A 25,371-nucleotide genomic window follows, 5' to 3' on the forward strand; every position below is an offset into this window, starting at 1 on the left:
TAATATTTGCTTCAGTTGGAGTCATAAGTGCTTTCAGAGGTGGCAGGTGAAGTTTTCAATTTAAATATCACATCTCGAACCTAAGGGAGGCAACTTTTAAGGTTCTTGTTCCCTCTTAACCAAGCATTTAGCAAAACCAACGGCGTCTTTGCAAGCAGTACACATGGTTGAATGGTGCATCTAATGTCGGTCCAAAGTTCTATCAAGCTCGTGAATCGTCCAGTGACTACCCCATTGATGGAAATAATGGCACTCACAGTCAAAGAGGGCGGGTGTCTTTATGCCAAGTGTCTTGACCTATTGAGTTTTTTTTTTTTTGGTAAGAAAAAAATTTGAAATAAATAGATTGTTCAGTTTTTTACATCAAAATAAAATATATTGTATTTGAAAGTTTAAAATATATTATTGTAAGTTATATATTGAAGATAATTTCAATAAATGATAATAGATAAGATTTGATTTTAAAATATTTTTATTGTGAAAAATGAGTTTTAATTAATTGAATCTATTTAGAGTTAAGATACATCTTGTGCTACCTTCCGTGGCCCTTATGGCACAGCATGTGGCTCTCTTTTCCTCATAGAGCAGGTGGGAGTATGAGAAAATTAAACATGGGTTGGATTAATGGAGTTTGAACTTCAAAATTAATTAGGGATAGTGATCTTGATTGTTGAGTAATGGTCTAGGAATAGTCTTTTTCAGGCTTTTCAGTGGCAGAGTAAGGAATGACAGCGTGCAAATCTTGGCAAAGTGGCAAATGCTAGGGCCATAAACTTACTGGATATTCCAAGTCAGGAATGACCGTGAATATTTGTAGGCTGTCAAAACTATTTCTGGACTAGCATGTTGAGTTGACCATGACCCACATTTGAGTTGAGTAGCTGGAGCCCTGAATGTAAAATACTGGTGTCCATGAATATGTGTTCATTACCTCACTGAATTATAGGATCCAAAGATAAGAAAACATTTCTCATTATTCTTCAGTCACTACTTTTGGGAGCAAAATGCTTGGGGAAGTTTGGAAGTGGAATTTATTCAAGAAATGCAGCGGGGGAGGGCCGTCCTGGTTGAATTTTTTTATTATTATTATTATTCTATTTAAAAAAAAGGGTGCTTTGCAAGTGTTTGAAGTTGGACCAGCCAAAGCATATGGACAGCGTCTGTGAACACTGCAAAGAGTCCACTACTTTGTACAACACGTGCCAAACATATATAAATACAAGTGCCAGGGAATTAAATGCACTGCACTCTCTTTCCTATCTTACTCCTGCAATGCCCTTTCCATCCAGATAAATGCTCAATATCTCTTCACTGACCTTAAAATAAAAGCTCTACAATAATCCCAGACTACAAGCATAATCCGAAACTGTTCAAACAGTTCTTTCCACAACTTTTTGGACCCGAACCCTTATATATTATTATAGGAGTGACAACGAAAAGCTGCCACAGAGCTGCGGATCACCACCTGTTTTTGCTTAAAGAATTTTAGTCCTCGAGTAAAGCAATTTTAAAAGAATGGATTCGCTATGTCAATGGTTAAGACATTACCCAACTGAGCTGGTTTATGCAGATTTTGCAGACTTTGCTTCTTTTCAGAAACAGACAAACCAGCACATGTTCATCTCATTTGAGAATTAGGGAAAAGAACAAACATAATTTGAAAAAAAGAATACACAAAGATATATTTTTGAAAAAAAACAAAAGGCATATGCAAAAGATCGTATAGTAAGGGGGACGCTGGGGTCTCAGGTAAAGAAACAGAAAACTTCAAGGAAGCTTTTTTTTTTTTTATAAATTAAAAAAACTTCAAAAAGTTATTAACAGCAACAGCCCCAATCCGTACAAAACTTCTCGGGGCGCAGGCATTTGACTTCAGACAACAACTCTTATAGTTGTAGTTAATAATAATAATAATTCCCTGCCAACAACTCTTGGCGAGTTACTAAAAATGAAGTTATTACAGGTTGTAAAGCTGAGTTTTTGTTAAAGCAACACTTCCAATAAAAATAATAATAATAATTCTCCCTTTTGTCTTTACAGTCTTTTTAATCCACGACCTTTAGTTTGTGGGTTTCTGTAGTGTTGTCAAAGACTAGGGCTGCCACTGAGGCAGCTTAGCTGCAGAACCAGAAGGCAACAGAGAGGTGCAGTCATAATATGAGCAGCTCTCTCCCACAGGACTCAGGAGTCGGGGAGGAAAAGAGAGAGAAAAGAGTGGTGGCAGCATTACCATTAGTTTTACCCATTTACAGAAGATTCTGCAGGAAAATGGTCCCTGAAATAAATATACCTACACTACAAAGACTACAGCAGCAGACCTCTCAAGTAATAAGTAATGATCAACCCACCAAAACACACTTACCAGAGAAACCAACCCTGTTTTTATCTCTCTTCTGCATGTTTGTTTCTCTTCTTTCACTGCACTGTGAGGTTTAAATAAGTTCTCCCTCCCCCCTCTCCTTTTCTTGTTAGCTTGCTTGCGTTCAACAATTTTCTTCTCCTTCTTCTTCTCTCTTGAATGATGAGTGGAAGAAACAGATTTCCTTTTACTGCATCTCAGTGGCAAGAGCTTGAACACCAAGCTCTAATCTTCAAGTATATGGTCTCAGGCATCCCCATACCACCTGATCTCCTCTTCACCATCAAGAGAAGCTGCTCGGACTCCTCACTTTCTTCCAGGCTTTTCTCTCGCCAGCCTCAACATAGTAAAGCCCAAACAACAACTAAATTTAACTTTTCTAGTGACTTTTATTTCCTTTTGATTTTTCTTTAGCCGTTTTTTCCCCCTTTGGGTTTTAATAATGAGGTTCCTTCCTGTTGTATTTGTCAGTTGGATGGAATTTTTTCCAGATGGGATTGGGGAGAAAAGTGGACCCAGAGCCCGGGAGGTGTAGGAGAACAGATGGAAAGAAATGGAGATGCTCGAAAGAAGCCTACCCAGATTCGAAGTACTGTGAAAGACACATGCATAGAGGCAAAAACCGTTCAAGAAAGCCTGTGGAAGTTACTGCTACAACAATGCCAAACCCTTCAACAACAACCCCAAAGTCATCAATTACCAAAACTCACCCCTCTTCTTTTTCTTCTCTTTCTTCCATGTCCCTGTCCTCCTCCGAGTCCCAACAGCACCACCATCAACTTTGTTACCTTGGTTATCATTCCCAGGTCAATCATCCCTTTATGTATTCTTATGCACCAAGACCTCCTGGGATTGGGCAGTCACCTCAAGAAAACACCACCCACTCTCTTTTCGATTCGAGCTCTCACTCCCAGACAAACACAGATTACAGGTTCAGTTACAAAGAACTTTGAAATTTCTACTGTACTTGTTTTCTTTTGCTTATTGTAATTGTTTTTTTCATATTTTTACTGCCACTATTTGCTAATGAGCTCTGTTTCTTGTGGTTTTTGTGAAGAAGAAACAGTTATGTTTATGGACTGAAAAAAGAGGTGGATGAACATGCTTTTTTCTCTGAGCCTTCTGGGACAATGCGGAGCTTCTCAGGTTCATCTGTGGACGATTCATGGCAACTTACACCACTAACAATGAGCTCTTCTTCTTCAAAGCAGAGGAGCTGCACTGGCTTACAGAGTGAATACTCTTACTTGCAGCTTCAAAGCCTCACTGACCACAACTCAAAACAAAACAAGCTGGATGATAAGCATTACTGCTACGTATTGGGAAGTGATATCAAATGTAAATTGGAGAAAGGAGAACCCCAAAAGACAGTCCATCGTTTGTTTGATGAATGGCCACCAAAACATAGAGACTCATGGCTTGATTTGGATGATAAATCATCAAACAGCTCATCAGTTTCAACAACCAGGCTCTCAATATCCATCCCTTCCACTTCAGATGACTTTCCCATTTTCAATTCAAGAGCTCATAATGGTATTTTAAACAAAAAAAAAAAAAGAAAAAGAAAAAGAGTTGTACTTATGCTGGTTCTTTTGCTCCTAGCCACTCGTTTATCTAATTTAAGACACATTTAACTCGTTTCTTCTTCTGGTCTGAAAACTTAAATTTTGTTTTGCAGATGATTGAGTATCCACTGGTGGTTTTCTGCATTTAGGCCAAGCATGTACTTAGTGGGGATCACATCTTTCTGTGAATTTTGACTGTTCAGTCTTACCTGTATTTATTTATTTTCCTTTTTTTTCTGGCAAAATTTGATGAAGTTGGGTTGTGTGTTTTTAATGAAGGATCCAACTGGTTTCTGTTCTTTTCCTACTGCAAATTTATGTTTCATATATATAAAGATTGAATGGCTCCTCCGAACGTGATTTTGCCGGTATCTGACAGGGTGATGTGTTGTTCTAGGGTTTTTATGTTGCTTTTATTTTCATGGACTTACTCAACCTCCTAAGTATTGTAATAATAGTTGGGGGACCCTATGTTCCCACGATTTGCTAATTTGTCACTTCTGAGTTCACCTAACTTAAACTTTGGCAAGCCAAGCCAAATGTCCATTGATGATTTTTGCAGTCTACACTAATGCCCTTGTTTTAGGAGAAAATATTTCTCTTCAAACGAATCTATATTTGTTATTTTCCCCCTCATTGTTCTTCATTATACAATAAAGACAACGGGTTTTATTATTATTATTTTTTGCTAAATCAAGAGATTCATCTCTTAAAATATCAAGAAAAGAGGACAGAAAAACATTGTATGGTCAAGGTCCATAATATTTTCTGAAGTAGAGTTGGGAATTCAGGATTCAATTCTCTTCACTAATTTTTTAAGAATCTCCTCTAGATCAGTCCATCCTTTTGGTTAAACTTGGAAATAGCATTACCTCGACAGCATAGGTTCTAGTTAAATGAAGGGCTATGCTTTTCTCTAACTGGCTTCCAAAATTTCGAACGATGATCATCTAAGTTGATAACTGTGGTTTAAAACCACTGATGGAGAATTTCCCTCACTCTGTTTAGGCTTTTCGGAAAATATTCCACCATTAAATTTGAAGAAGCATCCATATTTCGTTTCAGGGCTGCAGGCCAGCCACTTTTAACCATGTTCATCTTCTGCTTTGGCATAACCAAACATAAAACTTTAGTGTTCCACCAAGCTTTTTGTTTCCATTTCTTTCTTTTATGGACTGCCTTTCCTGTAGTACTTACTATTATTACAGTAGCGTGTACCCACAAACACCGAAAGTTTCCCACTGTATCTTCCAAAAGCAAGTAAAGAAAAAAGAAAAGAAAAGTTTACCATTTTAACTAAAAGCAGATTCAGGCCAATTAGACTGGTACATAAACTATATGTTTCCTTCGAGGAGAAAAGGAAATTAGAGATATAGAAGTAATGGGTATTTCCTGTAAGCTATAATTTCTGTCTCTCAGGGAAAAGAATTACTGTAATGCTTTTTGTTTGATTTGGCTATAGCAACATCCAAAATCTTGAGTTGTAGATATCGTCATAAAGGAATTTGGGCTATTAAGTAAACATCAAAGGTTAATGGACGAAAGGAAGGGCAATTTGGGTCAGGAAGAAAAAGAAGGAACCGAGGAGCAATTCAGGTCAGGTCAGGTTAGGTTAAGCTTTGGCAAAAAGAGATAAGAGAGACATCTATATATGTGCTCATGGAAAAGACTCACGCATCAGCATCAGCTCATAAGCTGGTAGTTCTCAGCAACTGAAGGTACACTTTTAATCCTGCCTCCTCCCACACACATACACGTACATTCCCCACCCCATCTGACTCTCTGACTCTTTCATGTCTTTTTTTTTCTTTTGTCAGTCACCACCACCCTGAAATATCTGACAGCATTTACCTTACATTTTGAACTACACTCCAAGGAAATCCACTTCCAACGTCGTCGTTTCAAATGTAACTAAATAATTAGCCGCTTGAAAGACCTCGACCTTTGATATGGATGGACCTTCCGCTGTCTGAATGTTTCTATATTTTGACATTTCATTTCTGCGCAATCTGAATTACAGATTGCCGTTGTTGATGTTTATCCACACTCGATGTTCTTAAATCTTGACAAGTCCGATTGTAATTACTCCAAATTTTTCTACGAAGATCTTGTCACTCCATAAGATTGATCTCCATAACGTCCTAAGCTGAATGGTGGGATGAATTTTTTTCTTTGGTTCTTCTATATATACAAACTTGAGTGAAAGCCTGTTCCCCGCCCCATCGACAAACAACTGCACGGCTTAGAAAAACCGTACTGATATGCAATAACACAGTGCAGGGTGGAACTGGTTAAAAGGATGGAAGAAGTGAAGGCTCTATTACACTAACGTTGAAGCAGATTTTAGTTTCCCAAAAAACCAAGAAAGAAGATCCCACAGCTTTCAAAGAAACTTGGAAGATTTGAAGAAAGATGTCTACTACAAAATGAAGATCGGATCTTAAATAAAATAGGCAAGGAGAATGGATGCATCTCTATAAACAATATCGTGCATCCTGCTACAATTAAACTAAATGAACATCGAGTTCCCTTTTGCTCTATCTCAATCCTCCTCATCATCAAGCGCAGCAGCTCCATTTAGCTTACTGTTATCTTCTCTAATTTCTCCATCACTCTCCTGTAGCTCAGCCGAATTCTCTCTTGCAGGACTGGACTCTGGTCCCCTTTGTAATGGTTCATCATCATCAGATTCTGACCAGGCCTGTCTCCGTCTTCCTGCAGCCGATGATGGCGCAACAGGCTTCACAAAAAAAAAAAAAGAAGTGACAACTCAGGCAACAAAAGAATAAAAAAAATTTGCCACCACCACAGTATCCTCCACATCAATAATCTGTGCACTATTCCTCAGTGTGTTATAAGTTTGGCTGAAAACATACTAACTGGAAAGAAGCCAACACAATGGGCATACAGCATAATAAGAGAATCATTTCTTTGAAAAATTTTTTAACCACCTAAAGAAATTAGAGCAATCTTCTAAAACTACAGCAAGTTTATCTGCCATCACTGTTAGTTCTGCTAGATAAATGGTCGAGGCAGTAAATGCCCATATACATTTTAATTCTACTGCACGTCTAACAATTCAATTTAAAAAGAAGCCACAAGTAGGGATGGCAATGGGTTGGGTCACAGAGAGATTTTGTTTATCCTGAATCCGACTCGATTTTATACTTATAAAATCCAAACCCGACCAAATTTTTTTTTTAAAACTTTTTTCATATCCAAGCCCAACCCAATCTAACATTGTATAAACTACACTTGATCCAACCCGATCTAAAATTAATAAAATATTTATTTTTAATATAAATATAAAATTAAACATATATAAATATAAAATTAAATAATTAATTAAAAATAATTTTTATATATCAGGTCGGGTTTGCTAAACCCCGACCCCGACCCGACTTTTTTCTCCTATTACTTGACTCGACTTGAAACCCAATTTTCAAAAAAAAAAAAAAATCAATCCTAAGAGATCGGGTCGGGTTAAAACGTGCCAGAGGCGGATTGGGCTGCCATCCCCAGCCACAACCATTGAAAAAATGCAAGTAGATTTTAAAATATGTTATCAGATGCCACTAAAAGACATGATAGTAAAAATGTTACCACCTCATCCTCCACATCAGAATCTTCTAACCCAGCTGCAGCAAGAAGATCCTGAGCATTTTCTCCTGTATTCTCATCATCCTGATCATTCATCTGAGTTGTGGATTCCCTGTAGTTCATGTTGGCATCTTCATCTTCCAATTCTTCCCGATCATCCATCATGTCAGGTTCCTCATCATCTCTGTCATAACGCGTTTTCTTCTTGTCCTTCTTTCTCCTCTTTCCACCTTTTCTTCTCCTTTTCTCACTATGTCCACCCTCTTCATCATCAATTTCGGACCGTTCCCTTCGCTTGGATGCAGGGATGCTACTCTTCCATTGCTCCTAGAGATGGCAGCAGCCAAACAAATCATATTCAAAATTGTAAAGCCTAAACCTTAGATAACTAAATAAAACTCTCTGAAAGCAGATTTAAGTGAACCCTAGATGGTGTTAATGGCTGGATTGTCGCGTAGATATAATATCCAATAAAGGCACAAGACATCTATAAGAGGATTATGCATCCCTGAGGCGGATAAAATAAGTGATAAGATTTCATGTATAAATAACAAGGTGCTGCTCAAGTTTTAGTGTCTCCATAGCAACCGCCAAAAAAAAATAATCTTCTGACAAGAAATTCTTTATTTCTGACTAACAAAATATAGATTGCGATGAACCCATTACTGCAAATTCCTGACCAATCAGCAACACCAAAAAGGAAGAGAGAAGGAATAGGTTCTGAAAACTGATCAACTTTTTTTTTTATTTTAAAGTTTTACTTATAACTAACTTCCGGAAGAAATAAAATGATATTGGTTGATACTGCCAAAATCAGCATTTTTTATTATATAGTTCAAACTCTTGCCTGTACGCGCTTAAAATGTTCCTCTGCCTGCTGTAGCCTTTTCTGCTCATCTTCTTGTTTTCTTCTCTCCAACTGTTTTGCCACAATAAGGAATTAAGAAAACATAAGCTACCCATCTTCAAACAGAACAACATTGACATCATAATAATCATAGATGTACAAAAGAATAAAGCAAGTTTACAAATGCAGACCAGAAATTTTCTTTGCTCTTCGGCCTTACGACGAGCTTCCTCAGCCAATGCAAGTTGACGGGCTGCTTCTTGCTTCTGCCTGTTCTGCTGCTCTTCACGCTCAGCTGCTTCACGGTGAACTTTTGCAGCGTCAAGCAAGTGTTTGCAATATTCAACATGGGTGTTAATCTTCTTCTCATCAAACCCATGAAGATGAAGGTTGGATGCGGCAGATAATTGACTAAATATACGAACAGCATTCTCCAACTCTGCAACTGTTGAACGCACCTATAACATGGTGAACAAGGAAGATGATTAGAAGGCATAACAATCTCTTTTCATCCACTGAATCCGCCATCCAGTTGTAAACAAAAATATTATTCCAAGAGATCTCCACTCATGAATGAAATGGATCAGAGACTAGCCTCATTTCAAGTACATTAGGACAACTGAAGAAAATAGCACTTCACAATTTGACACTATTTAAACTGCATCTTATAAAACCCTCAAATTCCTGGTAGCATCAAACCTACTACACCTCAAAAAATGCAGATCCTTTTAATAGCCAGAATCAAATTGCAAATATCTTAGCAGCTTTTATCAACATACATTTAACTTCTACAAAGAATATAGATGTCTATACCTTCTTACAAGGTTTCTATCAGTCATACAACAATCCAAACTCACCTCTCCACCATAGACACACCTGCTTTTTTTACTCAAAGGATGCATTCCACATAATTGGAACTTAGTATTAAAGGGAGGCAGGAATCACTTCTGATTACCCACTAGCCATTTCTATTACTGTTCCCTGCTATTCCTAAATAATGATATGCACACACAACTGTTGTTTAAAGATATGAGGCATTGCAATAGTATATCTCATACACTGCACAGCAATGTCATAAGCAGCATTCCCCAGGGGACAAGTATTGGAGAAAGAAAAGAAGAAAATTAATGACTGATGAAACAACCTCATCCGCAGTCCTCTTTTCCTTCTGTAGTGTTGATGTCGAGAATTTCTGCATTGCTACTCCTGCATCAAACCTTAGTGTGTAATTTGAAGGAGCTAAGTGGATAGCTCTCAATAGAGTTTTCTTGCACTCTTGCCATTGTTCAGCTTCATAATGAGTCCTAGCTAGGTAGAGAAGAATTTGAGAGTCTGTATTGTGATAGAACTTCCGCAAGCAATTTTGATACTGCAGGATACCAAGAATCATCAATGGCAATCATGCAAAAGATGTTATAATGTAAAAAAGAATGACAGCATTTTAAATCAATAAGTCACCATTTTGACAGCCAAAGCAAAATTTCCTTGAGCAAAGAAAATATGAGCCAAATTTATCCATACATCCGGCATTTGGACAAAAACACTCCCACTTGCACCTTCTTGAACCTACAATAACTATAACTATATCACAAACTTTTAAGTTTTATGTTACATGTATAAAGATGAGATTAATTACAAGATCAAACCTGAGTAAAAATATCTTTAGAAACATCAAACTGGCCTTTTTCTGCTAAGACTACTCCAGCACCATTAGCAGCATATAAATTATCTGTATGTTGAACAAGAACCTGTAGAGTATGCGGATGGACCAAACAAGTAACTAAGCTTAGGCTTCATGGCAAGCATTAGCACAATGCAAAAAGCAAAAATAGGGAATTTAAATATGAACCTATGTCAGCACAAGGATATCAGAAGTTTAGATCTATAGATTCTATTCCTTCTCAATGCAAAATGATTATTTAGTTTAAAGAAGAAAATCAGTGTACAGAGGAATTCGATCAGTCAGAAAAATTTACATATCCTCATCGTTTGCATCTTTTTTAATAGACTATCATACATTTTCTTTTTGTTTCCATCAAAAAGGCGTTTCTAAAGCTCTATAATGAGAGACATCCCCTCCAATCTCATGGGCTTTGCCAAAAAAAAAAAAAAAAAAAGAAGACAAGAATCTATCTAAATGATACGTAGATGAAGTAGTCTGTCAAATATAGTAATTGATTGTTGGAGCATTCAGCATAGAGTTAACCTGAAGTTGGAAAGGTCCCAGGTAATTCACTTACATGTCATACTTTATAGTGCATGATAGTTACTGTCTTATCCATTAATACCATTTAGGTAACTGTTAATAAGTATCTGCTGCTATTAAACTCCAACTAAAGAGCACAATGTGACTGGTAAAAACACATTCTAAACAAACAATATTCCATCTTATTAATTACAAATCTATTCTGGAAACTATAACTGGAATAAATGCATACCAAGCAACAAAATTTCTTCAGAAATTTGAAGACATCAGAATCTTTAGTAGAATAATATGCTAATAAAAATTACAGCAAAAATGGCACTTAAGGATGAAAAATGGAAAAACCAAAGAATCCATACTCTTGTATATAGTTCCTTAGCTTTTTCCAAATGGGTAGCTTCCAACTTAGGATTTCTTTTCTCATTGCGAATTGCTGCAAAGTAGTTCCAGTTCCCCTACAAAAATATCAAATAAACATCAGATTGAAATGTTGTTTTGGTAACAAGAATGACAGTGAAAATCACACACAAACAAAAACAACAAAAAGCCTTTTAATAATGATAATGAAATGAAAACAAGTGAATTTGAACCTCTTGGAAAAGCATAGTCAGTAGTTATTAGGGAAATAGAACATGTCAATGTTGAGACTCGAGTAAAAGAATGGCAAGTTATTAGAAGAGAAATTTCTCAAAAAAATAAAAAACGCTGTGAACACACCAGAGAAAGAATAGCATAAGAATCCTTCCCATCGGTTGCATCACTAGCAGAACGAAACGTTTCCTTTGCTTTAACCCAATCATCATTCTTAAGCTCCAAGTCACCAAGCATGGATAACGCATTGGGGCATTTGTCATTCACCTTCAGCGCCTCATTAACCTAAACTCGTAAAGGTTGGAATTATTATCAGACAACAATGTATATTATAAGATAAGAAAATGGCAGCTGGGATGTTTTAGGGTTAATAACAACCAGATCAATGCTTAATTGAAGATTATTTCGAGCTTTTGCTATGGCAGCGAGCCTCAAATAAGCATCAATGTAGTCTGGATACTGTCAAGAAGTAACAAACTCGTTAAACAAAATAGAGAGTGCATGCAAACCAATAGAGCAAAGGAAAAACAAGAAAAAGAAATGAAAAGATGATGTTCTCATCATGTTTATAGCCAAAAATAGGGCATTTGCTGAACCATGAGGTAGTTTAAGTAATCAAGAAAATCTATAACAGATTTTGAGATATACAAAAGAAAAGGGATAGCAGGATTACTTAATGGGAGAGAGTTTGAGTCCGCAAACATAAAGAGAAAACAAATACAGAACCTGGAATTTTTTTTTTTTGGGGGGGAGGGGTTAGATTGACGATAAATCAAGGTAGGTCTCAAATAATGTGCAAAAGAATATGAATAGTTTTAAGTCATGCCCAGAAAAGTGGGAAATTTGAACTTGCAAAAATCAGCTTGATTTTTAAGCCAACTATCAAGTAGCACAAAAATGAGATTTCCCTCTATGCAACGGGTCCCTTGTAACCAACAATAATAATCAACTATAACTAGTCAAATAAATGCTTTTCTCCAACAACTGTTTCCAAATGCAACTTATCCAGATAAAGTTCCTTTATCCTCTGTTGTGTAAAGTAATTTAACTGGAAAATACACATGGAATGCAAATTTGAAGATCATACCTTGAACAATATCAAGCGATACAATAAGTTCGCAGTTCCTGTGTTATGCAGCTGCTCATGTAATCTGGCAAGGTTAAATACAACTGTTACTTTATTCCAGGGTAGTTCCACAGAAAGACCATCTTCCTCGAGTCGATGGAATAACTGCATGTCCTTGTAGTCAAGGATAGATGCCATGGCTTCAATAATGTAGGATTTTGGCTTATTCCCAGTTAAAGCATGCCATACACCATCTCCCACAGCCTTGTTGAAACTTTCCAGGGCAAGCTGTAAAATATAAAGCATCAACTGCCATAAGTAAATTTCAAAGAAAGGGCAGGCAAGTTGAAGATTGTGAAAATGTCAATTGCTGTGAGTAGCGATAATTTAATTTGCAAGACGATGGATAAACTTGAATAGCAATGTAAACAGATATTTACACAGTAAAATTAAATAGCATCGAATAAGCCATAAGAAATCTGTACAAACCTCAAGCTCTTCCCTTTCAAAATGTATAACGCCAATATTGTTGAGCACTTCTACTGGCACAGCTTGACCTCCCTTTTCCAGAAGATTACGTGCCTTTACAAATATTTCGAGTTTTTAAAAAATAAAGCAGTAAATAGATAAGATAGCACTAGAACTTTCACTAAAATTTATCCAGAAAGAACTAGGTAACAGTTCATGAGAAGGAAACCCCAACTGTTTTGAAGGCATCAAGAGCAGCTCCTGTGTCAAATGAAATTAACAACTCCCCAAGATCGAGAAATGCCTGCATAAAAGTTAGAACTAGAAACTGTGTTACCAAATAATACTAAATATATCTTAACTAAAATCAATCTTGTAATACTGAAACAGACTTGAAAGTACAATGGCAAGATAAGAAAATGCAAAAATGGCAAATCCTAATATCCACCAGCTTATCTCTGAACATTCAGGTCAATCTTTCATGAAAGTTTCAAGTTGAAACATTTGAATACAATAGTACACACCAAAGTCTGAAAAATAGTCCACTTACATTGCAGCTTTCTTAAAATATTATAGAAGAATGTAAATTACCTGTGCATCACGGGGATCAATTTTTGTGGCCTTTTTCATAAATTCTAGGGCCTTTTCAACCTGACCAAGCTGAACGTATATGTGTCCAAGAGCCTACAAGAAACAACAAAATTCAATAAAATACAAAAGGAAAAACCCCAAACAGCAAAACACTTTAATAAGTGAAAAACCAACAACCATGCCACTTTTAATCACCTTCAATGTCTCAGAATTATCAGGGTAAACCTCTAAAACTTTTTCAAAGTTCGAAAGTGCACTCCTAAAATCTCCTGACTTAAGTTTCACTTGTCCCAGACCTGTTGCAACAAAATCAAATTGATGGACAAATGACAGTCCATGAAAAACATTGTTATCATCATCAAGCTTGAAAATTTCATGTGAATCATTTTCATCACAATCATCTAGTTTCACTCATCATTGAATGTTAGAAATTACACACTTCATCCCATTGATGTCATTTCCAGGCTTAAAAATTGTCACATTCAAACAGACAACATGAATGGCGCAAAGAGGTATAGCGTTACAGGTTAATTCAAACCTGTGATAATTGAGCTCATGCTAAAACTAAAATTAAACAATCCATTGGCATAAGTCACAAAATTCAGTTGAATATTTGAACTAAAAAAGTATCTTAAAAATGTTTCTTACCATAGTAAGGAAATATAAATTCATGGGGCTTATTGATTTCCTTGATAGATGCCATGTAATAGAAGCCAGCTTTTTCATAGTCCCCCTATACTAAGGAGAAATAACATTGCTCCCATCAGTAATTTCAAGAATCAAAATCAACAGAGTTTGAAAAGCATGACTAATTCAGCCACCTTAAATCAAAGTTTTAGATTGTAGACATAAGACATAATACAAAAATTAGTCACCTATTTGAGATTTTGATAACACTAGGTAGGCAAATATAAACAACATTATAGTTATTCCAAGTTAAGTTGGCAAATTATCTGTCTAGCAGAACTTCAATACTAGATTAAGGAAGAAGCAATTTTATTTATCACACTGAACCACCACATGATCACTGATATAAGAGTAACCATGGATGGTGACTGTTGAGTAGGAACCATATAAAGGAAGAAGTCATTAGATAGATTGTTTTATTTAGCAGCTACCCCACCTATTTTCCTTTAAGACAAAATCAGATCAAAAGGGGAAAAGAGAGACCTCTTAATGCATTTTCTGTTTTACCATCAACAAAGAACAAGATATAATATCCTCATTTTTCCGCATTTTTCAGCTCAAAGTAAAAAAAACCTTAACTAGCGATCTATTAGAAACATTTAAAAAGGGATAGTTTTTGAACCTTGCTATGATATGAGCGTGCTAAATTATAGTAAGAATGTGACTTTGTTGGTCCATGATTGGTGACAGCAAGAGCTGTTTCAGTCAGTTGCTCAACTAAAAAGTGTTGTCCAGTGAAGAAAAAGTGATTTGCAAGATAATTTAGTGCCATTGCACAGTAGGGATATATCTCAAAAGCCCTACGCATTTGTCCCATGCCTTTTTGAATCCCAGCAGCTGTAGAGACATAACAAAGCACCATCACTACAATAAAATCAGAAAATAGAACATTGATCATAAGCGGAATAATCATATCTCGAAGTCTACCGTCATTTGCTTGCAAATCCATGATTGCCAGTGCAACAAGAGCTTCAACATTTTCTGAGTCTAACTATAAATATTAATTTTTGGACACAGAGAAGAATCAGCAATGAACACATGGCATATGTCATAAATTGCTGTAATTCAAAACATAAACAACCACAAGACTTTCATAAGAAAGAAATGTGATTGATTGATCCATTACCTGTAAAACCCGCTGAAATGCCTGTCTAGCTTTTTCAAATTGACCCAATTTATATCGACAGAGACCAATACCAAGTCTGACAGCCCCAGGACAATTAGGATACACTTGCAAGGCCCTCTTGTAAAAGTTGTGTTGTGTGAGTTAATGAACTAGTCATGATCTTAAATCCTCAAGTTAAAGAAACATGAAAAGCTGAATAAGATAAATGCAACAGACCTTGTATAGCTCCAATGAATCAGAATAACGACCGCGATTGAACTCAACACATGCCTGAAGATATGCACAACAAATTATTTACAGAAAAAAGCAGCACGGAAACATATTGAGCCATTTCCCAAATTAGGTTCCCTAGGCCATTCCAGCCAGAACTTCACTTCTTTATAGAAGACAATAAGTTCCCTTAAAAAAATCATGTTTGACTGTTTATCATCCATTTAGTGTCCCACGACTACGGTCACCAGCACAACAGCATCATAAAATTAACAACAAAGAGTAAGGCAATCTCTCTGTCTGTTTGGTACAATCTTCAACACAATCAACAATATAACAACTAGCATATTACAATTAATAAGAAAAAATGAATAATTGAATATACCTGACCAAGAAGAGCAGGAACATTATCACGATCTCCTTCCAAGACAATCTTAAACGCAGCAAATGCCTGTTCTACTTCACCTTTTGCCAGAAGAAGCTGGCCTGTAAGCAGTAGAAATTGATTGAAGTTAAAAGCATTTCAAACAACATGAGTTACCCAAACAATATGAAACAATTCAAGACCCTATTTGCAAGAAACAAGAATGATAGTAATACAGGTTATCTACAAGTGAATCATAAATTCATACATGAACAGGACTAGACATCAAGTATAACTGTATAATCTGATGTCAACAGGAAAAGTAGCAAAAATATACTTCAAATTAAAACCCAGTTCAAGATTGATCACCCAATGTCTGCATTATAAGTAGGACTTCAATTAGATATGTGATAACATAACAAAACGCAAAAATGTTCACCTTTCCCAACCCAAGTCGAGGGCTCGTGCATATCAATTCTTGATGCTTTATTGTAATACTGAGTAGCCAAAATAAAATGTTCCTCCTTTTCTCTTTGTTTTGTTTCAATTTTTCCAAGGTAGCTGTAATAAGCCCCTAATGCATTTAGGATAGCAATCCTTTCGTACCTAACATCAGCATAATATTCATCAATTTCTGCAACAAAAAAAACCTATAATCAGATCACGGGTATAACATTATCAGTTATAGCAAATTCAAGAAAATCAGTAACATTTTACTAAAGTACACAAAAGAACATGAATAAGAAAATGCATAAATACCAGGACTGGATCCTTCTTCGAGAATTTGTCGAAATTGTTCAATCTTTCCTTGTTTAAAGTACTCCCTCTACACAATTAAAAAAAAAAAAAGAAAGATAATAAATGAAAAGTAAATTTTAAAAACTAAACTTAGAGACAAGTCTTACAAAAAAAAAACTAATATTTCAAAATTCAACGAATTTTTCCAAGCATTTAAAATAACATTTTGGAAAGATAAGAAATAAAGAAAGAAAAAAAAAACCCTAAAAACGTCACCGTGATTGTGAGGAATTCTCAAGTTAAACATGAAAGATTTGAAGGAATTAAAAAAAAAAAAAAAAAAGCGAACCGCGATGATGAGCCAAAGATCTAGAGGAGCTTGTTCGGCTTTGAGGATATCGAGAATATCAGAAGCGTCTCGGGGAAGCTGATCCAGAGCCACCCGCACTTCCTCTTCTGAGTTCTGAACCGGTATATATACGCATGCCATGGTTTCCAGATTGAGACTGGAAATTTTCCGAAGAAAAAGAAACTAAGAAATTAATTCGACATAAACCCTAACTACAACCTATCCCTGTTTGTGAGCCAATCGGAGTGAACGCAGGAACCGGATAGTTCTTCTTCTTGGAGCGTGTTTTTTATAATTTCGTTTTATTATCGTTGGCCAGGGTTTCGCACATAATTAATCGAGCACCGACTTAATTAATAAACTTATTTAAAAATTAATTTAAAATTATAATAATAAAATACAATTAAAATATTTATGTGTTTATTTAAAAAAAACTAATTTTTTCAAAACATTTTTTTATAGCAAGTTACTTCATTTTTTTTTTTTTGGTTATCTAGTTACTTTTGATTCGTATATATCCAGACCTGTTATAGTGTTACTGAACTAACTTATACGACACCGTTTTAACCTGTTTGCAAAATATCAAATCCCTAAAGCCTCTGTTCTCGCCGTCATGTTTCCTGCTAGAACTTGTGCGTTACAATCCAGACCCCAAAACGATGCCCCTCTTAAATGGTAAACCGAAAAATCTTTGCTCAAACTCGAACTCTCCCCATTGATTTCCACTTTTTTTACTTTACAATCCTGTTTCATTTTCTATTCTTTTTTTGCCCTAGGATTTTCAATTGGCAGCCCAATGCAGGATCAACCGTGAACGGCCAGATCCTAAACGAAGTTTTGCAATGCGTCGAGAGCATCAATGGCGTCAAAGAAGGTCGTTGGAAAGCTACTCTCACTTTTTACAAACCCATGTTACGAGGTCATCTCTCTTTCTTTTTCTTTTTCTTTTTTTTCCTTGTTTTCTAATTCGATTTATGGGTTTTTAACTATGTTAGTCTTCAGATCAAGCGGTAGCCACCGAGTTCCAGCGTGAATTCCTCGGGATTTCGCTTCCAGAGCAACCCAACAAGTACTGTTTCATACTTCGAAGTCATAAGATTGTCCTGGAAGCGGATTCTTCTATTCAGTTGATAATGGAGAAATTGCAAATCTTATAAATCCAGGGTCGCCCTTAATATCGAGGTATGCGATTTTACTTCTCTTTTCAGTTCCATTTTTTTACTGATCGTTGGGGTTTCTAAGCAATGGTTTTGTTTTCCAGTGTCATTGTTTTACTTTGCAGGGGTTTCAATACCAAGTAGGCGACTTTCAATTGAGAGTAGGGAAAGTTGTACCTACTCGTTCTGAAAATTTGAGAGCAATAGTAATGGAGGTATTAGTTGTCTTGTACTTTAAAACATATTTTTCAATGCTGGTGTCATTTTCTCTTAGAGCAGTGCCATAAAGATTGGAAAACAAGTTGATGTTGATTCTTCACTATACCCAATACTAGTCTCTAGTGGATAGATAGGGTTTCAGTAATTGTTAATCAGAACCGGTGTGCAAATTATTGCACTTCTGGAAGTTCATACTTTTCTGGGATGTCAAGTGTTTCTGATGTCGTATTTGATAGCAATCTGTTGCCAAAAGTTTTACATTTGCTTCAACATTGGATACTGGTTTTATGTTCTTTACTTCTTTTATCAAAATCAGTGCAAAACTTGGTACACTTTTGTCATCCTGTCTCTAGGTTGAATTATTCGGGGTTGTTGCCCTGGAACGTTGAGAAGTTGTTCGGTGTTTGAAGCTTTCAAGTATGGTAACATCAGTAGCTGTCAAACTAATTGAGTGAAGTTTGAGTAGTTACTATTTTGAATAGTTGAACCATAATTGGTTCCAATTAAAGTTGCTTCTTCCTTTGCAGGTGGAGTATCTTCCACTTTCTTCACTAGAGAAATCCAGACTAATCATAGAGGAGTTCGTTGATATTTGGCAAGATGCTGTGTCCAAACGATCATTGCCAGGCCATTTTATGCATATAGAACCAAACTTCTCGGATTATGGCCTTGCAGACCACTGTACTTCACAACACACGGCTGTTCAGTACGCTCAAGTCATGGCTCAACTAATTGCAACAGTGCAAGCAGTACAAGCTGCAAGAAATTAGGGACATTGATAGTCCATTAAAGCCCAGAGAGATGCAGAGAGTTTAAGATGATCATGTATGCTACTTGTATGACCGGAGCCTTTCTCAAGTAGTTGAAAAGGTGGTGTTGGGGGTTCTACTCATGTTTTCTTTGCGTCATATTCTTTTAACTTAATTAATTGCTCTTCAGTTTGTAGAAAATTTAGAAAGGAACATGTAAAGTAAATGGAAGAAGAAGAGAGAGACTTAGCGTAAGCTTAGACACAAACATGGATGTAAATGTAATGTAACAATAAGCCACCCTAACCTGGTATCAAGGAATGCTCCCAAATTGTTTAAATGAATTGGACACTTGAGCATTTGGCCAATGATTGATGCATGTTTTTTTTTTTTTTAAGAGTTATGTGCAAATCTTTTCATATGTTGAATGACGAGGGACTTTAGCACCTGCAATATTTACCGCTGTTTCCAGTTATGGTTTTTTTGAAAGATAAATTTCATAAATATATATTTATGGTTAAAATCGAGGTTTAAAACGTAACATTTAATGATCATATAATTTATTTTATTATTTTTTATTGAAAATTATTATTTTTTATTTTTTTTCATTTAAATTTATATTCTTTTTCTAAATATTTATTTTTCCTCTTCAAAACCAAATTAATTCTCTCTAAATTCAAATCAATCCTCAAACAACAACTTTCATTAGAAAATATCCATTTTGCTTTCAATAAATCACTATAAAATATTCATTTTACTGTCAATAAACAGAAAGCTGCCAAGAATCGAATTAACATTCAAACTTTTCTCTAATTCTCAGTTTTAAACAGACAAGAACAGAACCCAGCAATCGGTAGCCTTCTGCCCTTGTCACTTTCGTATGACACCGTCGGCCATCACCTATTGCTACCGACTACTTCTTACAATGTCAAAAACTCTTCACATTCCTCTCTCTTTAAACTTTCAAATCTTAAACAAAAAAATTAATCCAAAAACTGGTGCTACTTATCTTCTATCCATCCATGCCGCACTATTCAACAATTTTCGAAAACTCTAATCAAATCCTCTTTTTCTCTCTTCCGCTTCTTTTTTCTTTAGAATGTCTTAGGTCTCTAGCACAAATCTAGATCAAAGCATTAAATAAAAATTGTTACCATTTTAAAATTTTCTTGCTTGGATGATAATTTTTTAATTTTATGATTGAATTTTTTATTGCTGATTTTTCTTTAAGGTTGTTTACTGAAATTTTGGTTTTGTTTTTGAATTGTTCTGTTGAGACTTTGTCGGTAAATTTTTTACTACTTGTGTTGTAAAATTTGACTTTTTATATTGATTCGATTTTTGACAGTTTCTTATTTGTTGACAATAAAATAGATATTTTTTAGTGGTTTGAATATTGTTGCTTGTGGGTTTTGTGGGTTGCTGTGAGTTTAGAAAGAAAATTGATTTGATTTAAAAAAATAAATAAATTTTTAGAGTGAAAAAGTATAAATTTAGATGAAAAAAATAAAAAATAAAAAACGATTTTAAATAAAAAAAATAAAAAATAAATTATAAGATAATTAAAAATCATATTTTAAATCTTAAAAATATTTTTATTTGGATCTGATCTTATTTACAGGGTAAATTTATGAAATTAATTTATTTTTAAAAAAATTTAAGGGTATTTTAATCCTTTAAGCATGAAATAGAACGGAATTGATGTCTAAACCGACAAAATCTCATGGCACCAGAGGCGCATTTTTCTTTTTTGTTTTTGGTGCCAAAGATGAGTCACCTAGGTTTCAGTTACACATATAAGTACTCCACGTTAGATCACGATACAAGATTGCTATTCTAGTTGGCCGCTTTTTACCACTTTCTTTTCTTTGTGACTACCTCTCTGCTCTGTTTCCATCAAACAAAGTTTAACATCCCTCACAATCACATCTCAATTCAATTCTCCTTCTTTATCAGATCCACCTAGGTTATATTCGGACATCAAGTAATCCTTTTCTTCATCCAATGGAACAACAAAACTACAAAACCCAGGCCCCCAGGAAGGTTTGTTTCAACACCTTTATTAACTTAATATCTATGGTTGAACTGTTGATCATTGTCCTATCTATGTTCTCTGACGATATGTTTTTTCTGGAGTGTTGCAGATGAGATTTGCACCGAAAGCTCCTCCTCGACAAGCACCAAAGCTTGAGGTTAAAACGTATATATCATTTGGCACTTGGATTGCAGTGCAAGGTGCCCGTTTTTTTTACCTTGAAACCGCCTTTTTAATCTGTATGTTCGCCTTTTTTTTGTTTTTTGTGGTTTCAGTGAAGTGGTGGAAGACATTGATGCTGTTCAGGCGAGGGATTTGCTGCAGCGTTTAAATGTACATGTGCTTGCCAGTTTTTTATTGCCATTTTCTAAATGTTTATTTGGCATTGATTTCCTTGTTATGTTCTTCTCCTTTGATCTTTTTGTTTCTTTTCTGACAGCAAACTTCGGCAAAGACAAAGCCTAAAATTGAAAAGAAAGGTAAATTCTTCATAATGATGGGATGCTTTTGAATATCTAATTCAGAAATTTATTCCACAGATAAGTATTGGAATACATTTATGAATTAGGATGTACTTTTAGTTTCTATTTTGCTTCTTCAGCTGTCCGGTCCTTCGTATTCTTTCTGTGGAGCTAAAAATAAATAACAATTAAATCGTTGCCTAAATTTCCTACAGATAGAACAATTCTATTCCATAAGATTGCATTTCATTGAGAAAATTTGAAGTTTATAACAACCCAGAAGCAGAGTGCGTATAAGAGTGTAAACGTTAAGAATGAGAAATATAGACATGACATGATGAATGGCAGCATTGCAATAAGAGGAAGGAAGCTTGTTTAGTTTTCATTGTAATAGTCTTTCTTACCTTTGTTCGAAGAAGTTCCTGAACATATTTTGGCAACATTTTTTGAAAGAAACTAAAAAGGTCTCTTGCCTTTGTTGTTATGCAAAGTTGCATGGTATCATTAGTGCAAGGACTTAATTCAGGCATAGTTGTGCCTCATTTTTCTTCAATATATTTTGGCCATCCTGTGCTTTGAAATCTGATACAACCAACACCTTAAATAAGCATCAGACTAAAGAAAACATCTCTACTTTTATCATTGCATTTTAAGACTTAAAAACTTGGGTTGATCATTTGCTTTAGTTTAATTGCAGATCCAAATGATACTAGTGCAAGCTGTATTAAAATAACCAGAATTAGGACACATTACATGTGTTCTCTGCAAGTTGAAAATGTTACTGGGTGTTACAAAATAAATGTGAGTTCTTAATTCACTTTTCTTGACACGCAGTTGCATCTTCTCAAGTTGCATTCGGTTATGGAGGAGCATCAGCTTCAATAAAATCATTTGGTCTTCCCAAAGGTGCAAGTCATAGTAGCAGAGAAACTTTCAATGGTATGCTATCCTTATATAAGATGTCTCACTAGTGATTGAGATGCATTTCATTCTGTTACAAAGTGTTGATGTTTCTGCAGGTGGTGTTCATACTCCAGGCTTGAGAAAGGAGAAAGAATACAAAGAACCGTGGGTATGTAAACTTTGGTTTGTTAATGCAAACCAAGATGACTTGCCTGTTTACTAGTTTTCTATTATACATTGTTTCCTCCCTCTTTGTATGTATATTATATTTGGTTTATTTGTTTTTCATTGTTCGGATGCTCCTGTAGGATTATTACAGTTATTATCCTGTAACACTTCCTATGAGGAGACCATACTCAGGAAATCCAGGTATGTGGTTACTTTCATTTTAAGAGCAAAAGGAAACTACCTACATTCTAAATATCAGGCGTGCACCATAATTCTGACAATAGAAATACCCATTTTGGAATGGACCAGACAGTGTTATTCACTTAACTGGTTCATATCTTATGGGTGGTTTGCTTGTAAGTTCAATCTTCTGTACTTCTTCTGGAGTTGAAATTTGAGTAGCTAGTATTAAATTTGCCATTGTAGAGTTTCTTGATGAGGAGGAGTTTGCTTCAGAGAATATAACTTATGATGAAAATTCAATGGAGCCAGCAATAGAGCTTGGTCTAATGGTTAGTAGTGTAATAAGTGAATCAAATATTATGATGTGCCTACTTTCTTTAAGCTGATTCTCACTGATGATTGGACACAGGAGGAGAACTTGGAACCAAGTATGTTATTTCTTCAGTTACCACCAACTGTACCTATGATAAAGCAAACAGGAAGCACAGCTGGGCATGAGGTTGATAGCAGCTCCAAGCCAACTGGGAGTGTAGGTTCTGTAAAGAAGACATGTGGCTTAGAAGAGTTACCTGCAGGTCTCATTGGTAAAATGCTAGTGTATAAAAGTGGTGCTGTCAAGTTGAAGTTAGGGGATACACTTTATGATGTGAGTAACTTAACATTGCGAAAACCTTGTCATGCTAAAAGAATAAAAGTACCTAATAATTCATGCTCTTTTGGTTTCACTTAGAAGTTAGAACTCATAGATAGGATGCTTAATGGATTACTATGTTATTTGATTACGTGTAAAATTCATAGCTTTGATGTTTATGATGATTTCTCTGACTTGTCAAATGTTTTGCATTACAGCATGATAAACTTTTGTTGATTACCATTCTGAACTTTTTTGAACTGGTGCAGGTTACACCAGGTTTGAGTTGCGTGTTTTCCCAGGATGTTGTAGCTGTTAATACTGCAGAGAAGCAGTGTTGTGTTGTTGGGGAGCTTAATAAGCGTGCTGTTTTAACCCCAGATGTGGATTCAGTTTTGAGTAGTTTGGCTGATCTTTGATGGTTTTTGATACTTCGGATCTAGTTATTAGTTTACACAAGAAGAAATTGAGGGAACAAAATTATATGGTTATTTAAGATTGGTCATTGAAACAAAAACTTATTTATTCTTCAGGAAAAAGAATGTGAATACTCAGTCGATGTCTGGGGTTCAAATCCAGCTTGATTGCCAATATAAATGAACTATTGAATCAGTCAGATCGTCACAAAAACACTAATGAAATACACTAAACTAAATTCTACTAAGTAATTCTGCTGCTTATGCATCTGGATTTTTTACATTCATGTGAACTGCAAAAGAGTTGTCTTCCAAAAAATTCTATTGATTATGGCATAGGAGTAGTCAAAATCCCATCTGTTTGCCTGATCCTTTTGATTGTTGAGCTCAGTTCTGACTTCAGACGCTTGATTTCTGTTTTACATCTGGATTAATATTTTTATGACATTTAATCATTGTCATTGTCTCTCAGATTATCATAGGAAAAATGAACATAAGTTTTTCATTTGAATTTTTTTATAGTTCTTAATGTATCTTACTATTTATTTTACTTAGAAGATATTACATGTCTAAATGTCAATTTTAATAATCTGTCAATTGATCCAAGGTCAGATGATAGCTTTTCATTTGAATTTATCCAAGAAAAATACATCATTTTCTTCATCGTATTCGTTGATTCAAATGAGAACAGGAAACTTTAGAAAACTGGAACAACTGGGGTTGTCTTTTTCTTCTTATTGCATCGCTCGTGCAGAAATGCAACAAAGCCGTCAATTCTTATACCATCCAAAGTCGCCTTATGTCCTAAATACTTACGCTGCTAATGTTAAAGAAAATTATGTCAGGCTAGGGTTGACAATTCAACATGTACCCATTGGGTTTGATCCAACATGATTTTATAGGATCAATTTTTTTGTCTTAATCAGGTTTTGGAGGTGGGTATCTTGAAAAAAAAAAGGATCTTTTTTTTATATTTATATATATTTTTATTGAATTAATTTTATATTTATATTTAAAAATAATATTAAATAATATTTTATTAATTTCGAATCAAATTGAATCGATTATAAATTTATATATATATATATAAATCGAATCAAATCAAGTTTAGATATAAAAAATAATATTTTAATATAGATTAAGTCATATCTAAATATTAAGCTTATAAAATTTGATGAAATTCAGGGTAAAAAAAACCCATCACAACCTTACATGTTGTCATGCCTGCTTGTGGCTGTCTGGCTGGCTTGAGAAGGAAAGGGACACACCCACAAACCAATGTGTGAATTATGAACCAAAAGGGCAACAACCCTTTTGCTCAACATGGATAATTTGGGTTACGTTTAGCCCAATTGGCTTCAAGCTAGAGTTTGGTTTAAATGCAAGAAAAAATGGCTTGAAAGTGTTCAGTCTTCTCGCCGTTCACGTTAAGTAAGATAACCGTGTATTTATATTTATTTATGTCTGTTAAATATAAAATATATTTTTTTATTTTTGTAAAACTTATATATAATTTTGGTAAAAATTTTAAATTTATTATTTTCATTTTTTATATAATTTTTATATCATATTATTATATTATATTTAAAATTATTAAATGTACTTTATATATATAATTACGAAACTTAAAAATATTTGCCTTGGTTAACTAAACGATAGGATCACCGAAGATACGATAAAATATT

General features: G+C 35.0%; 3 protein-coding genes and 1 pseudogene across 10 annotated transcripts; 3 read left to right on the forward strand and 1 right to left on the reverse strand.

The window, feature by feature from the left end:
* The first annotated feature begins 2,038 nt into the window (after window positions 1–2,038).
* Window positions 2,039–4,276, forward strand: LOC111302570 (growth-regulating factor 1-like). Of its 6 annotated transcripts, none has more exons than XM_089742066.1 (4): window positions 2,067–2,705; window positions 2,831–3,290; window positions 3,426–3,892; window positions 4,038–4,276. In XM_089742066.1, the coding sequence occupies exons 1-4, from the start codon at window positions 2,519–2,521 to the stop codon at window positions 4,043–4,045; spliced, it is 1,122 nt and encodes a 373-aa protein (XP_089598192.1). In that variant the 5' UTR covers window positions 2,067–2,518; the 3' UTR covers window positions 4,046–4,276. The 6 variants fall into 6 exon arrangements, with proteins under 6 accessions (XP_022754155.2, XP_089598192.1, XP_089598191.1 ...); XM_089742065.1 differs by having other exon boundaries at window positions 2,191–2,705; window positions 3,420–3,892; XM_022898420.2 differs by having other exon boundaries at window positions 2,039–2,705; window positions 3,417–4,136.
* A 2,029-nt stretch (window positions 4,277–6,305) lies between these two features.
* LOC111303058 (protein CTR9 homolog) lies at window positions 6,306–17,091 on the reverse strand. Of its 2 annotated transcripts, XM_022899062.2 has the most exons (24): window positions 16,765–17,091; window positions 16,437–16,503; window positions 16,117–16,311; window positions 15,699–15,799; window positions 15,320–15,373; window positions 15,104–15,220; window positions 14,905–14,968; window positions 14,600–14,814; window positions 13,939–14,023; window positions 13,486–13,586; window positions 13,291–13,383; window positions 12,935–13,003; window positions 12,721–12,813; window positions 12,253–12,519; window positions 11,544–11,624; window positions 11,292–11,450; window positions 10,934–11,029; window positions 10,018–10,119; window positions 9,830–9,937; window positions 9,516–9,740; window positions 8,563–8,829; window positions 8,372–8,443; window positions 7,531–7,851; window positions 6,306–6,664 (listed from the first exon to the last, which is right to left on the reverse strand). In XM_022899062.2, exons 1-24 carry the CDS (start codon window positions 16,903–16,905, stop codon window positions 6,467–6,469), a joined length of 3,291 nt encoding a protein of 1,096 aa, XP_022754797.1. In that variant the 5' UTR covers window positions 16,906–17,091; the 3' UTR covers window positions 6,306–6,466. The 2 variants fall into 2 exon arrangements, with proteins under 2 accessions (XP_022754797.1, XP_022754799.1); XM_022899064.2 differs by lacking the exons at window positions 11,292–11,450; window positions 11,544–11,624.
* Window positions 17,092–17,318: 227 nt separating this feature from the next.
* Window positions 17,319–19,257, forward strand: LOC111304168 (mediator of RNA polymerase II transcription subunit 20a-like; annotated as a pseudogene). The gene is made up of 5 exons (XR_016326613.1): window positions 17,319–17,439; window positions 17,541–17,683; window positions 17,767–17,946; window positions 18,026–18,136; window positions 18,668–19,257. The product of XR_016326613.1 is annotated as a mediator of RNA polymerase II transcription subunit 20a-like (transcript).
* A 1,504-nt stretch (window positions 19,258–20,761) lies between these two features.
* LOC111303060 (RNA polymerase III RPC4) lies at window positions 20,762–23,938 on the forward strand. Its single transcript, XM_022899066.2, has 10 exons — window positions 20,762–20,932; window positions 21,034–21,089; window positions 21,200–21,257; window positions 21,364–21,403; window positions 22,220–22,324; window positions 22,405–22,457; window positions 22,597–22,657; window positions 22,883–22,968; window positions 23,049–23,285; window positions 23,540–23,938. The coding sequence occupies exons 1-10, from the start codon at window positions 20,894–20,896 to the stop codon at window positions 23,687–23,689; spliced, it is 885 nt and encodes a 294-aa protein (XP_022754801.1). The 5' UTR covers window positions 20,762–20,893; the 3' UTR covers window positions 23,690–23,938.
* The last annotated feature ends 1,433 nt before the right edge of the window (window positions 23,939–25,371 follow it).

Source organism: Durio zibethinus, chromosome 13, assembly GCF_047325235.1.
Source record: "Durio zibethinus cultivar Kanyao isolate XHJ-2024 chromosome 13, ASM4732523v1, whole genome shotgun sequence".
Lineage (NCBI taxonomy): Eukaryota > Viridiplantae > Streptophyta > Magnoliopsida > Malvales > Malvaceae > Durio > Durio zibethinus.